General features: G+C 42.7%; 1 protein-coding gene across 3 annotated transcripts in view; it reads left to right on the top strand.

The window, feature by feature from the left end:
• The first annotated feature begins 31 nt into the window (after window positions 1–31).
• Window positions 32–15,568, top strand: part of PCMT1 (protein-L-isoaspartate (D-aspartate) O-methyltransferase) — a 45,691-nt gene continuing 30,154 nt past the window's right edge. For all 3 annotated transcript variants that reach the window (XM_066373014.1, XM_066373013.1, XM_066373015.1), the window contains exons 1-3: window positions 32–277; window positions 12,992–13,096; window positions 14,666–14,697. In XM_066373014.1, coding sequence (XP_066229111.1) covers window positions 34–277; window positions 12,992–13,096; window positions 14,666–14,697 — 381 coding nt within the window. In that variant the 5' untranslated portion in view covers window positions 32–33. The remainder of the gene's footprint in view (window positions 278–12,991; window positions 13,097–14,665; window positions 14,698–15,568) is intronic.

The following is a 15,568-nucleotide window of genomic DNA, read 5'->3' as shown; positions in this document are numbered from 1 at the left end:
CCGCACCCGAGGCCGCGCGGCGTCATAGAGCGCATGCGTGCCGCGGGGGATGCCGGGAGCGCGAGTGGCGGCAGCGGTGGCGACGGTAGTCACAGCGGCGGCAACGGCGGGGACGCGAGCGGGGCGGTGACCGTGTGGGAGGTGGTCTCACTCTTGGGGAAGCTGCTGGGCACCGTCGCCGCGCTGAAGGTGGTTCTGTACTTGCTCCGGGTGTGCTTAGCGATGGCCTGGAAATCCGGCGGCGCCAGCCACTCGGAGCTAATCCACAATCTCCGCAGTAAGTGCCACCCCTGCCGGGTGTGGGACAAGTGGGGCAGGCCAGGCCTGGACCAGGTCTCCCCGAGCCATCCGGAACGTTCTGTGTACCGCGCCGGAGCCGCTGGGGGGCTTCGGCGCAGGGTTGCACCAGTAGTCCCGAACGACATGCGCTTGCGATCGCGTACCCTGGGACCTGTCACTCATCGGTGACATGAAGTGGAAGGGGAGAGGAAGAGCTCGCTGCCGCTGCCGGTGGGGCAAGAGCCGACTTCTCCCCGGGAGCCGGGGGTGGGGGGGAAGGGGCGCGGTGCAGGTGGTGGGGCTGTCACTGAGTTCGCCCGCTGATCGTTCGGATCCGGCGGGCGAGGGGCGTGCACTCGGGGTGGGGAGCTGTTGGCCAGGCCCTAGAGGCTGGGGCAATGCCGAGGGATCTCCACCCTGTCCCCTCGCGTCTTCTCACCTTCCTCCTCCATAATCGACCTCTCTCCAAGCTCTCTCTCTTATCCTTACTCCCCCGCCCTCCGTTTTTTCCTCTGGAGGGAGATGCCACCCTCTGATACTGGCGAGGAGAGGGAGGGGAAGATGAGAATATTGTCATTGCGGATGCTGGGAGAAATTTCTGGGGCGGCTGTCCAGTGGAAAGCTTCGTGGGGGGCGGAGGAAGAAATAATCGGGAGATGCTCTTGCTGAGACACTTGTTTTTCAGGAACCTTTAGAGATCCTGGGATACACAAACTATTGTGGGTGTGGACTGTTCTAACTTCTTTCAGGACTACCATATGCTTTAAAAGCCTTATATGGAAGTTTCTTTATATCTTTTTCTTTAGTTACTGTATTTCTTTCTCTGATGGTAATTTTAGGGTGGGACGAGTGCTGTGTCACTTACTTTTTATAAATCGAGATGTAGTATGGCCGTCTGGTCGGTAGACTGGGAAGACTGCAGTCTGTATGTAATATGCTCACTCTGGTCATAATGTATATATTTCACTCTCTTTGCTACTAACTTGCAAATAATCATATCCTCACACGTAGTATTTTTATAGGTTATTTAGCTTTGCATGTGTTTGTCATGTTTCCTAATTCAACTTGTAACCTGTGAGACGTTTTTAAAAAAGTATCTGAATCTGCTCGAAGAACTTAATACTTCTTAATATAATACTTCGTTCATTTTTTTGGACATAAATTCTAATTAAATGTACATTATACTCTTGGATCTATGCTAGGAATACCAAATGAGTGCGAAATAAATAACATTGTTTGGCTCATGTTTAGGACTTAAGAGTAGTCATTTGACTTTTTTAAAAAAAAACAACATTTAAAACTTAGAGCCCTTGTGGGGTAGCTAGCTCGGTGGTTCGAGTGTCTTCTGCATAGCCAGTGTTGTTTCATCACAGGTCAGGGCACATACAAGAATCAACCAATAAGTACATGAATAGGTAGAGCAACAAATTGATATTTCTCTCTTCCTTCCTCTCTCTAAAGTCAGTAAACAACAACGAATAAAAATTTTTTTAACTTGGAAATTGTGGTCTCTGTTTAGTAATGAAGAATGTTTAGGTTTTAAAATTCTGTCAAGCATTGTCATTACTCATTTTGTGAAAGGATATTTGGAAGGGGACAGTTACATGCTGAGGCAATATTAAGGTGACTAAAGTTCCCTATGGATATGGATTGCCCATAAGCTCAATATGTTGTAAATATTTTTTGTAAAATTTCTTAAAATGACCTGCTTGCTATTGCAATGTACACATCTGAAACATTCTGTACACAAATTGTGATTAAGTAATTTTCCACCAGTAAGTTATCTTAGTAGACACTTGGCTGTGGCAGTTTGTAATCAATCAGGCTTTTAACATCTCTCCTTTTTGGGCCAAATTTGTAGTAAGCCAAGACTAGATCTTTTCCCAGTGGTTTTATAATCACTTTAATATATTGCATTACTATTCCTAGCGGAAATTTCTGAGGATGTTTTCTATCAGCAGATTAGTTAAGAAATATTTAACATACATGTTGATATATCAGATACTTAGTTTTATATTAATTCTACGGTAAGAGGAAATTAGAGTATTGTAATAGCTTAGCCTTTTTTGTAACACTTGTGCAACTTTAGTTTCAACTTCTTGCTGAAGTAATTCTAGCTCATAGATTTCGTTCTTTTTAAAATGCAATGCAGATCTTTTAAAAGATTTTTATTTATTGGTTTTTAAAGAAAGAGAGAGGGAGGGAGATCATAGTTGATTCATTTTAGTTGTTCAATGATTGCTTCTTATATGTGCCTTGACCTGGCAAGCCTGGGTTTTAAACCAATGACCTCAGTGTTCCAGGTTGATGCTCTGTCCACTGCGCCACCACAGGCTAGGCAAGATTTCATTTTTATATATTAGTTTATTATAGAACTATCTGCTCATGTAAATTTTTCATTTGGCACAAAATTTGAAAATTTTCTTTTTCATGGTTATTTCACTATTTTATATTCTTCCTAACTTAAAGGCTTCTAAATAAATCTTTAGAAAAATATTAAAATGTGATTATGTGTTTAGGAAGTTTTTGAAAAGGGATCTGCAAACTGGTAGAGGAAAAAAATTACAGTGTTATTTATTTATTTTTTAAGAAATGAAGTTCATGCCTGACCAGGCAGTGGCGCAATGGGTAGAGTGTCAGACTGGGAAGCAGAGGACCCAGGTTCGAAATCCTGAGATCCCCGGCTTGAGCCCCGAGGTAGTCACTAGCTTGAGCCCAAAGTTGCTGGTTTGAGCAAGGGGTCACAGGCTCTGCTGTAGCCCCCCACCCCCATCAGGACACGTATGAGAAAGTAATCAATGATCAACTAAGGAGCCACAATGAAGAATTGATGCTTCTCATCTCTCTCTCTTCCTGTCTGTCCCTGTCTGTCATCTGTCTCTCTCTCTCTGTCTCTGTGACACACACACACACACAAAAATGAAGTTCATGATTGATTTTGTTTTAATATTATAATTGAAAATACTGAATTTTTCTTTCATAAACATACTATAATTGAAACATAATTGTGTATGAGTTTATAGTTGATATACCATTTTTAGATTATTTTAGACCGTAATAGTATATCTTATAATATCTCATAAGTTATGTTGTGATGACAGCTACTCTTAACTAGTTTAGAAAGTGGTCTAGAACTTAAGCATACTTCACAATCTCCTGGATCGTCTGGAGAGCTTGTTAAAAACCAATTAAGACAGATTCTCAGGCTCTCAAGAACTTGTATAGTTGACCCTTGAACAGCACGTGTTTAAATTTCAAGGGTTGACTTATAAATGGATTTTTTTCAATAAATATACAGGCATCCCTTCCTGTCACTGATTTGAAACAGTATTTTCCATCTGCTGTTGGAATAGGAGAATGCAGAGGGCTGACTGTATTGCATTGTCCATTTTATATTAAAGGACCTGAGCAAAGCATCCCTGGATTTTGGTGTCTGATGGGGTTTCTGGAATTAATTCTTCACGGATGCTGAGGGACAGCTGTAGCTAAGTTCTGAGGAAGCTAAAAACTATCCGTAGGTTTTTAACTGGAGGGGGGGCCCCTAACTGGCCATTGCTGAAGGGTCAGCTGTATTTTTTTTTTTGACAGAGACAGAGAGTCAGAGAGAGGGACAGCTAGGGACAGACAGGAAGGGAGAGAGATGAGAAGCATCAATTCTTCACGGCAGCACCTTAGTTGTTCAGTAATTACTTTCTCATATGTGCCTTGACTGGGGAGCTAAAGCAGAGTAAGAGACCCCTTGCTCAAGCCAGCAGCAACCTTGGGCTCAGGCCAGCTACCATGGGGTCACACGCCCAAGCCAGTGACCCCACTCTCAAGCTGGTGAGCCCATGGTCAAGCCAGATGAGCCCACACTCAAGCCAGCGACCTCGGGGTATCAAACCTGCATCCTCCGCATCCCCAGTCCAACGCTTTTTCGTTGCGACACCTTAGTTGTTCATTGATTGCTTTCTCATATGTGCCTTGACCGCGGGCCTTCACCAGACCAAGTAACCCCTTGCTCGAGCCAGCGACCTTGGGTCCAAGCTGGTGAGCTTTTTGCTCAAGCCAGAGGAGCCCGCCCTCAAATGGTGACCTCGGGGTCTCAAACCTGGGTCCTCGGCATCCCAGTCTGACACTCTAGCCACTGCGCCACCGCCTGGTCAGGCCGATTGTTCTTTTACCTCAAAAAATTCAATCCACTGTCCTAACATGTTAGTTACTTCTACTTACATATATTTCCTTTGCATCATTGATCATGTTATTTTATGCATCTAATGCAGGGGTTCCCAAACTTTTTACACAGGGGGCCAGTTCACTGTCCCTCAGACCGTTGGAGGGCCAGACTATAAAAAAAACTATGAACAAATCTCTATGCACACTGCACATGTCTTATTTTAAAGTAAAAAACAAAACGGAACAAATACAATATTTAAAATAAAGAACAAGTAAATTTAAATCAATAAACTGACCAGTATTTCAATGGGAACTATGGGCCTGCTTTTGGCTAATGAGATGGTCAATGTGCTCCTCTCACTGACCACCAATGAAAGAGGTGCCCCTTCGGGAAGTGCGGCGGGGCCAGATAAATGGCCTCAGGGGGCTGCATGCGGCCCGCGGGCCATAGTTTGGGGACCCCTGATTTAATGTATATAAAATTTGTCATTCAGTCAACTGATATTTGACTGTCTACTATATGCCAGGCACTAGGGATATGGCAGTTAACAAATCAAACATCCCTTCTCTCTTTTACCTTACTTCTAATGGGTGTAGACAAATAAAATGTATGTCACATGAGAAGTGATAAAAGGAAGGAGGATAAGGAGTGTGGGGTATTAGGTTCGCAGTTGTAGGGGAGGAGGCCTCACTAAGGTGTCATTTGAGCAAAGATTTGGTGGCAGGAAGAAATTCAAGCCATGCAGATAGAGCTGGGTGAGGAGCATTCCAGGCAGAGAAAATAGCAAGTGCTAGATTTGGATTTGGGGTGTGGGAGAAAGAAAGGAGTCAACGATACGTCACCAAGGTTTTAGGCCTGGGCAGCTTGGAGTGACTAGCCATTTTCTTAGTTGGAAATAATAGCGAGTGAGCAGCAGCAATCTGTGTGTGCGTGGGGGGAGGGTATGTGCAACAAAGTGTAGGAGAGCAGTTTATTTTGGGGACTGTTAGTTAGGTTTGAGATGTATATAAGACATTTAAGGCCCTGGCCGGTTGGCTCAGCGGTAGAGCATCGGCCTGGCGTGCGGGGGACCCGGGTTCGATTCCCGGCCAGGGCACATAGGAGAAGTGCCCATCTGCTTCTCCACCCGTCCCCCTCTCCTTCCTCTCTGTCTCTCTCTCCCCCTCCCGCAGCGAGGCTCCATTGGAGCAAAGATGGCCCGGGCGCTGGGGATGGCTCCTTGGCCTCTGCCCCAGGCGCTAGAGTGGCTCTGGTCACGGCAGAGCGACGCCCCAGAGGGGCAGAGCATCGCCCCCTGGTGGGCAGAACGTCGGCCCACCGTGCCGGGTGGATCCTGGTCGGGTGCATGCGGGAGTCTGTCTGACTGTCTCATCCCATTTCCAGCTTCAGAAAAGTGGAAAAAAAAAAAAAAAAGACATTTAAGTGGATACCTTTAGTAGGTATTTGAATATGTAAGAATTATGGTAATTTGTTCCTTTTTTATTTCTGCAAGTAAGTTGAAATTATTTTAAAATTCTGGAGCTTTTTGTTAGCCACTAGTATCATAACTATGGAAAAGAGAATATTCTATTAGTTTTATCATGTGCATCCAAGGGCCCAAATATAACCAGCTGATAAAATTCTAAGGGACTATTTTCAGAATTTGGGGCTTCATTTAGAATATGAAATATACCTTCATATTTTAACTTATTTAAAATCTGGCCCCGCCGCACTTCCTGGTTACATACTACGAAGTAAACTTATAGTGCATTGACTACAACTTAATATATATGATTGTGGGGGGATTTTACACACATATCAGTGTGTGCTTTAAATTAATTAAAATTAAGTGAATTTTTAAAATGAGTCACACTAACCACATTATAAGAGCTCAGCAGCCACATGAGGCTAGTGGCTTGTCTGGTGGACAGTGCAGATGTAGAACGTTTTCATGGTCATAAGAAGTACTGTTGAACAACACTAGATCTAGGTACTACATTGTATTGCATTCTATTTAATGTGATCTTAGTTGCATTGTGCTGTTCAGGTATTTTTGTTAGTAATTCATTTAGCTCAGGCCAGTACGCTTTACGAGTAGCAGTTAAACACCAAAGATTATCAAACAAGGGTGATCAAGATGACAAAGGTGTCAGCATTTTCTGTAATGATTTGATGGTTTGAGGTTGTTTGGTATAGCAATGAGAGAGCGCTAGTGTTTAAATATTTGAAGAAATGTCATGTAGTAGAGGGTCAAACCTGGACAAATGGGAGGCAGATTTTGGCTCATTATAATAAGTATTCACAAAGCTATCCTGACAATCGAAGAGTTGGCTTTGAAAAATAGTTTTCTGTTACTGGATATGTTAAAGCAAAGAATGGTTGATCATTTCGCTATAAGGAATATTGTGGAAGAGATTTGTCATCAGTTTTGACTTTACACTAGATCTTTAAAGATGCTTCTAAAACCAAGATTCTGTAATTGTACTCGCATCATGGATTGTATGAAATCACTTGTGTGTGTGTATTTTAGGAGAGAACCACAGAAGTTAACATTTGGTTATCTATATTTTAGAGTTTCCCATAATATTTTATTTTGTGAGGATTCCAAGGGTTGCTTCCATTCTTCTGTTCTCCCAGGTCAAAAATCTTAGTCATTGATTTTTTCAGATTGTCATCACATTAACTCAATACAGTAAGTCCTCACTTAACATCAGTTATATTGATAGGTTCTTGGAAACTGAGACTAAGTAAAACAACACATATTGACACCAGTTCCAACGTAGACAGATATAAACAAGAATTATATTCCATATTTCTGCTCACTTAAACATCACCAAACTTCTAAATGAAGACCCCAAAACTTCTGTATTACACACTGAGATAAATACGAGCTATACATATATTAAAAAACAAGATCATTTTTTTCCAACCTGCTTCTTCCAGTTCAGGGTCCTGGGTGGCTAGAGCCTCTCCTGGCAGCTCAGGAGCAAGGCAGGCCCCCACCCTGGACAAGACGCCCTCCCCTCACAGGGCGCATGCACACCCACGCTCACAAAGACTGGGACAAGGTAGACATGCCAGTGAACCGAATGTGCACATCTTTGGATGTGGGGGGAGGAGGAGGACCGGGGGAAACCATGATATGTGGGCAGCACGTGCAAACTCCAGACTGTGGAGTCAGCAGGAATCAATTTTTTTTCTTATCAACATTACAATGAAATGCTGTTGAACGAAATGACAGTATTCAAGGACCTGTTGTAGTTCCTACAGGTGGCCTTTTATAGCCATCCCTTTCACTATTTTCATTGATACTCTCCTAGCCTAGGTTCTTGGTGATACAGCTCCAGTGTCTGGTTGGTCGTCATGCTTTCAGCTGTCCTCCCCTCAGGTCCTTTCTACAGATTCTACTGATTTTCCTAGTGTACTGCTTTCTGTTACGTCACTTTTCTGCCCAGCCTTACCGCTTTCTGACCGCTTTCTGTATCCGTTGCGTATTTGAGGCAACATTATAATTATTTAATTAGGGTCCTGGGTCCCTAGGATGCAGGAAGGTTAGGTATGGGTGGTTCTGAAGCTGTTCACTATTTTAGAAGGCCTGATGGTAATTGCATGTTTACTCATAATTAAGTCTGTACATGCGGAGTGAAACATTAAATTACTTTGCTGTTTGCCAGAAATATTTCAGGGCACTGGCAGTTGTAAATTTCAGATAACCCAAAATGGGAAAATTATTTAGTATCTTAGTAAATGTAGCTTGGTTTAGTAGGCATCTTTCCTATTTTCTTTCTTTTTTTTCCAAGTGACAGGAGTGGAGGTAGAGAGACAGACTCCTACATGGCCTGGACCAGGATCCACCTGGCAACCCCTGTCTGTGACCAATACTCGCAACTGAGCTATTTTTTGTGCCTGAAGTGAGGCTCCATGGAGCCATCCTCCGTGCCTGTGGCCCATGCGCTCAAACCAATCGAGCCACCGCTGGGTGGAACAGATGGGCGCTGTAGGCTAAGAAAGCAGCCAAAGAAACTCATGAGTATGATAGAAATACATTAATATCTGGTATAAAGGAAATAACTTCTTTAATTTACTTAGATTTTTAGAATGTGCCTGGAGCAATATGTTTGATTTTTTTAAAGATTTTATTTATTGATTTTACAGAGGGTGGGTATCAAGAAGTGTCAACTCATAGTTACTTCACTTTAGTTGTTCATTGCTTGCCGTCTTTCACGCCTTGACCAGGCAAGCCCAGGGTTTCGAACCAGCAACCTCAGCATTCCAGGTCGAAACTTTATCCACTGTGCCACCACAGGTCAGGTTGTTTGATTTTAGATCTTACACTTCAAGTATACATCTAGAGAAGAATGAGTTATTGAATATGAGGATGGTTTTAATAACTAATAAATAATTGGAATTATTGAATGAGGCTGGTTAACCTGAAAAAGATAAGGCTTGAAGTGGTTGTGATATGTCTTCAGATGTATCATATAAAAAAGTTTGCCTGGAGGCCCTGTCCAGTTGGCTCAGTGGAAGAACATCAGCCGGCATATGAAAGTCCCGGGTTCAATTCCTGGCCAGGGCACACAGGAGAAGCGCCCATCTGCTTCTCCACCCCTCCCCCTCTCTTTTCTCTCTGTCTCCTCCTCCCACAGCCAAGGCTCTGTTGGAGCAGAGTTGGCCCTGAGCACTGAGGAGGATGGCTCCATGACCTCCACTTCAGGCGCTAGAGTGACTTCACAGATGGGCAGAGCATTGCCCTCTAGTGGGCTTGCCAGGTGGATCCCAGTCGGGAACATGTGGGAGTCTGTCTCTGCCTCCCTGCTTCTCACTTCAGAAAAATACAAAAAAAAAAAAAAAAAAAAAAAGCTATGGCTGGATAGAAAATTCAGTATATTATTTGTGGTTTCAGAGAGAGAACAGCACTAAGGGTTCATGCAAGTGAGTTATAAACAGGGAGATTTCATCTTAACAGGGAAGTAAGTGTTCTGATAATTAGAGTGGTTGGACTCCTCAAGTTAGAGTAGTGGAACTCTTCAAGGAGAGATCTTGGTGCTGATTTATGAAGTTAGACTTGATGGTTTCTAAGGCCCCTGTGACCTGGAGAGTCCTTGAATCACTTCCTTGGAATTTGATTTGACTTCAGGGTAAATGAATCACTCAAGAATTATCTTGGGCATGACCTGTGGGGGTACAGTGGGTAAAGCGTCAACCTGGGACACAGAGGTCACTGGTTTGAAACCCCAGGCTTACCTGGTCAAGGGACATATGCTTCCTGCTCCTCCCGCCTTCTCTCTCTTTCTCTCTCTCTCTACTCTCCAAAAATGAATAAATAAAATCTTTTTTTTTTTTTTTTAAAAAGGAATGATCTTGAGTAATTAGTAGAAGTCACTAAGCTATTTGAACGTGTTAGTAGCAATACTTTTTTACTTGCTTTCTGCTAAGTTATCTTAGAATATAGTTTTAAATATTGGATTCTGTTTAATCAGCTGAAATGTTTTTTTCTCCCTTCTGTTTCCTTTTTACAGTAGCTTTGAAAGGAGGTTTTTTTTCCCCCCTATTTTTACAGTCCAAGAGCACCTTTTGTCGGTATGATGACTTGCAGTTTTGTTTTGTTTTTTAGACTTTTTCATTTATTCATTTTAGAGCTGAGAGAGAGAGAGAGAAAGGGTGGAGCAGGAAGCATCAACTCCCATACCAGGCAAGCCCAGGGTTTTGAACCAGCATTCTCAGCATTCCAGGTAGATGCTTTATCCAGGGGTCGGGAACCTATGGCTCGCGAGCCAGGTGTGGCTCTTTTGATGGCTGCATCTGGCTCGCAGACAAATCTTAATAAAAAAAAAATAACGTTAAAAATATAAAACATTCTCATGTATTACAATCCATTCATTTCCTACCGCTCATGTTCATGGTTGCGGGTGGCTGGAGCCAATTACAGCGGTCCTCCTGGACAACACCAAATTTTTATTGGATAATGCGTAACGTACCCGGGTAGTTGTATGGCTCTCACAGAATTGCATTTTAAAATATGTGGCATTCAGCCCTGGACGGTTGGCTCAGTGGTAGAGCGTCGGCCTGGTGTGCAGGAGTCCTGGGTTCGATTCCCAGCCAGGGCACACAGGAGAAGCTCCCATCTGCTTCTCCACCCCTCCCCCTCTCCTTCCTCTATGTCTCTCTCTTCCCCTCCTGCAGCCGAGGCTCCACTGGAGCAAAGTTTGCCTGGGCGCTGAGGATGGCTCTGTGGCCTCTGCCTCAGGTGCTAGAATGGCTCTGGTTGCAACAAAGCAATGCCCCAGATGGGCAGAGCATCGCCCCCTGATGGGCATGCCGGGTGGATCCCGGTCGGGCGCATGCGGGAGTCTGTCTGACTGCCTCCCCGTTTCCAGCTTTGGAAAAATACAAAAAAAAAAAAAAAATGTGGCGTTCATGGCTCTCTCAGCCAAAAAGGTTCCTGACCCCTGCTTTATCCACTGCGCCACCACAGGCCAGGCCGACTTGCAGTTTCTTTAATGGGTGATGGATGGTATTGATGGTAGAGGTGGAAAGGGGGTGGGGAGTTGGCTATCTTGATGCTCTTATGTTTCTGCAGGATCTTTCATTTTCTTTCTTTCACTTCGTTGCCACTTCAAGAGGCAGCATCCTGCCTGACGGGGCAGTGGTGCAGTGGATAGAGCATCCGACTGGGATGCGGAAGGACCCAGGTTCGAGACCTCGAGGTTGCCAGCTTGAGCGCGGGCTCATCTGGTTTGAGCTAAAGCTCACAAGCGTGGACCCAAGGTTGCTGGCTTGAGCAAGGGGTTACTTGGTCTGCTGAAGGCCCGCGGTCAAGGCACATATGAGAAAGCAATCAATGAACAACTAAGGTGTCGCAATGCTCAACGAAGAACTAATGATTGATGCTTCTCATCTCTTCATTCCTGTCTGTCTGTCCCAGTCTATCCCTCTCTCTGTCTCTGAAAAATAAATAAATAAATAGTTAAAAAAAAAAAAAGAGGCAGCAACCTTTCCCTGTTTTATCTGTTGTCCCCCGAAATAGTGCTGCTTCTGGTTGCCACCTTTAGTTCTACTAATTCTTTTAACTGCTTTTCTAAAGTCTAATTCTGTACTATATCATTCATCCATTTAAACTGTAAAATTTATTGGTTTTTAGCAAAGCCTGTTTGGGTTAAAAAGTTTTATTTCTGAATTGTTAAAGTCAAGATGACACATTTAATCTTACAGATTTTATATCTGAGTTCAGGAACTATGCTGTTTATTTTATAATCCGAAGCTACAGCATTGTGTCTGGTATGTTTAGACAGTTATTAAACATATTGAGTGGGTTAATAAGGGCTTTATTGGAAAATTAACAGTATACATGGTACAGTGAAGGTTATTAAATTTACATACTATATTTAAGCTTAAATAATTGAGAGTTGGGGGAGGCAAATATATACATTACAGGGGGTTCTCGGGTTATGACAGTCTTGACATATGACATTTCGAGGTTAACGACACTCACTTTCATAAAAACTTAAAAATAACTGAGACATGAGTGTTTCGGCTTACGCCATTAGCATTGTACTTATGGACTTCATGGGCGAACTAGCGTTGGTTGTATGTGGCAGAAGAATATGAAATATTCTTTTTCTGTGGCTTAGTTGTGTTTTTATGTTCTAGATTATGATTTCACAACTGTGTTAGGATAGGTAAGTGATTTAGGCTAGGGTGTGTTTCAACTTATACCAGAATTTGGGTTACATCACTGTTGTAGGAACGGAACTGTGGCATAACCCGAGGAACCCCTGTGTTGACCTTGCTGTATTTTTTGAAGAATTTGTTCTTTTGGGCTCTGTCACTTAATCTGCTTGATTTTCATCCAGCTCTGTGGTAGTTCCTTGTCCTAACCTTTGAAGGCTCCACTTCCTTTGCATATCTCTTAAATGCTTACATTTGTTTTTCTTCTCTGTGTGACCTTTTCTGGCCACTTTAGCTCACTGCCATTGCTTCAGTTGCCATCTGTCTAACTAGAAATCCATTTCTCTATCCTAGGTCTCTTTCCTGAGCCCCAGTTCCGTATGTTCAGCTGACTACTAAATATCTCCATTTGTGTGGTGCATGGTCCCTAACTGAGTAAATCAGTTATCCTTTTCCTCCTTAACTCTGAGCCTTCTCTGGGATTTCTCAACTCAATATATGACACCTCACCATTACCCCGCCGCTGCCAGCATCATCATCATCACCATCACCACCACCATCTTCTCTTCCAAATCTAGTCAGGTGTTGTATACAGGGCTGGGCAAAAGTAGGTTTACAGTTAGGAGTTTGCTAAACAGTTTATTCTTGTATTATTTTTAATTCATTATTGTATTATTCTCCATATGAACACCTGGAAACCTGCTTATGCTCTACCCTAGTCCCTACCAAATATAACACAAATCCTTCTACTTTTCTTAATTCTTATTGTCATCATTAAAAACAGGTTTCAATTATCCAGGCCATTGAAACAACTTCTACCCAACCTGTACAGTGCAGCCAAAGTAATGATTCTCAAATACATCTGATCATTTTATTCCCCGCTTAAAATATTTGCCTCATTCATTTCAGAAAATGGAATCATCAAGACAGACAAAGTATTTGAAGTAATGCTGGCTACTGACCGCTCCCATTATGCAAAATGTAACCCTTATATGGATTCTCCACAATCAATAGGTAAGCTTGGAGTTCTGAAAATGTCACAATTTTTACTCATTTATTCTGTAATTTTTGTAAGTAAAAAATAAACTGGGACACACATATTTGTTACCTTGCTGTTTTGAATTTTGTGCCTTTTTAATAAAATGTTATATGTATATGAAGCAGTTTTCCTATTTTCTCAAATATATAATATACTGTGTATAAAGAATTTTTAAAACAGTATTTCTTAACATATATTTTTAATGAAAATTTACAGTTTAAGCTGAGTGCTGAGTCTTTTTTAGGAGCCTTAAGGTTGTTTTTTTCTCTTGGCATCCGTTTTAAAAATCAATCCTGAAGGAAATAAGTGTGCTTAAGTTATTACTGACATCTGCTTCACTCACCCTGAACTTTTTGCCTTGTGCTTGATTTTAGAAAGCTCCGTACTTAACTCCTTCTCCTGAAGCAGGTTTTGCTGAACTGCTGAGCCTTGGCAGCGGGCGCCTTTGAGGCTTCGAGCGCCTCGGGATTGTGTCGGCAAGCTGCCACGCTTTCCTCTTTTGGAGCACGGTGACAGTCAGCAGAGGAGATCCTGGGGAGCTTCTGAACCCCGAAGGCACCTGCTACCACCGCTCAGTGAAAACTGCTTCAGGTGCAGAAGCAGGTAAATAAGTTTTGAGAAAGCAACCCTGAAAGAAAAAAAAAAGGAAAACTTACAAATAAGATTGTGTGACTTTTCACTAGGTGATAGTAAAAGAATATATTCAAGTGGTTTATTAGTCTCTTAAGCTACTTTGTTGCTGACTGCTCTGTTTTTTTTTAAGTTGCCAGAAATATGAAGCAGTTTAATTTTATAAATAGAGGCCCTGGCTGGTTGGCTCAGTGGTAGAGCATCGGCCTGGTGTGCAGGAGTCCCGGGTTTGATTCCCGGCCAGGGTACACAGGAGAAGCACCCATCTGCTTCTCCACCCCTCCCCCGTTCCTTTCTCTCTGTCTCTCTCTTCCCCTCCCGCAGCCAAGGCTCCACTGGAGCAGAGTTGGCCCGGGCACTGAGGATGGCTCTGTGGCCTCTGCCTCAGGTGCTAGAATGGCTCTGGTTGCGACAGCGACGCCCCGGATGGGCAGAGTATCACCCGCTGGTGGGCATGCGGGTGGATCCCAGTTGGGCACATGCGGGAGTCTGTCTGACTGCCTCCCTGTTTCCAGCTTCGGGGAAAAAAAAAAAAGTTACTTTTGCAAATAGATTGTGTACCTATTACATGGAACTTGATTTTCTTTTTATAAATCCAAAGTGAAAACAAGTCATAAGTTTACCAGCTCAGTTTATTGAAGTTCTTCCTTTCTCAGCCAACTGTGCAGGAAAAGAAATCTTTAAATATAGTGGTCGTTGTAGTAGATGAGCATGTAGCCTTCGGCATGATTGGATTTCCTAGTTTTAACTGCTGCATGACATTAAAGTACAAAATAAATGTTCTATTTTCTTGCAGTCATAAAAATGAAAAATATTACAAAGAGTAATTTATGGATGTTAGGAAAGGAATGACATGGAGTATTTGGTATGTTTTTACGGCTGAATGTATCAGTAGTTCTCTTCTTCTTTTGCAGGTTTTCAAGCAACAATCAGTGCTCCACACATGGTAAGTTAACTTTGCTCATTTGGGTACTAATGGGTCACATTTTTCCTTGAAGATCATTTCTTTAGTAAAAATGGTTTAAAGAAAATTTTAAACTTTTAGTTATATAGAAGGAGCTCTTCTTGGTAAAAACTATCATTAAAGTTTTTGGTGGTTGGCCATTAGTATCTAATCATGTCAAATCTGGATATAAAAGGTTATTTAGTGATGACTTAATTAAGGGAGTATATTTTAAACAACGGACATATTATAGAAATCTCAAATTGAATATTCAGATCTTATTTGGAAAATTCATTAGGGACTGGTGAAATATAGCAGTTCTGAAGCTGTATGACATTTAGAAGGACCTGTTTTAAGTTATCTAGCATTTTTAATCTGTTGGGAATTGTCTTGGGTTTTAAATGTCAGTTGTTTGAATGTGTATTCTGTTGGTTTTGGTTAAAAAAAAAGCTCTTGTGACTACAAGTATTTCAGGTTGGAGAAGCTCCTATTTAAACTTAGAGCCTTCTTTGTACTAAAACAGGTTCTACACATACATTCACAGTGAACTGATAGTTACACTGGAAGAAAAATATAGGAAAATTATGTATAAACATTGAATAGAAATGCTTTTTTAAAACATGACAAAAGACTAAGAAGCCATTCAGAAAAACCTGACAGTAAAAAAAATACCTGAGTGTGCTCTGCTCTCGGGAGGACGCCTGTGCCTGCCCCCCCCTTTCCTGGGGGCACTCGGGCACGCAGAGCCTCTCCCGCCCTCCTCCCCCAGGGGCGCCCCCTTCGCCTTTCCCTCCCCGAGCTCCCAGGGCCCTTCCTCTGCGTCTGTAACCTGTTTCCTGAGCCCACGCAGCTCAGCGGGCTCACTTCCGCCACC

The sequence above is a fragment of the Saccopteryx leptura genome, chromosome 3 (assembly GCF_036850995.1).
Source record: "Saccopteryx leptura isolate mSacLep1 chromosome 3, mSacLep1_pri_phased_curated, whole genome shotgun sequence".
In the NCBI taxonomy this organism is placed as follows: Eukaryota; Metazoa; Chordata; class Mammalia; order Chiroptera; family Emballonuridae; genus Saccopteryx; species Saccopteryx leptura.
The sequence above is the reverse complement of the archived record's forward strand: the minus strand, read 5'-3'. Positions and strand labels throughout refer to the sequence as shown.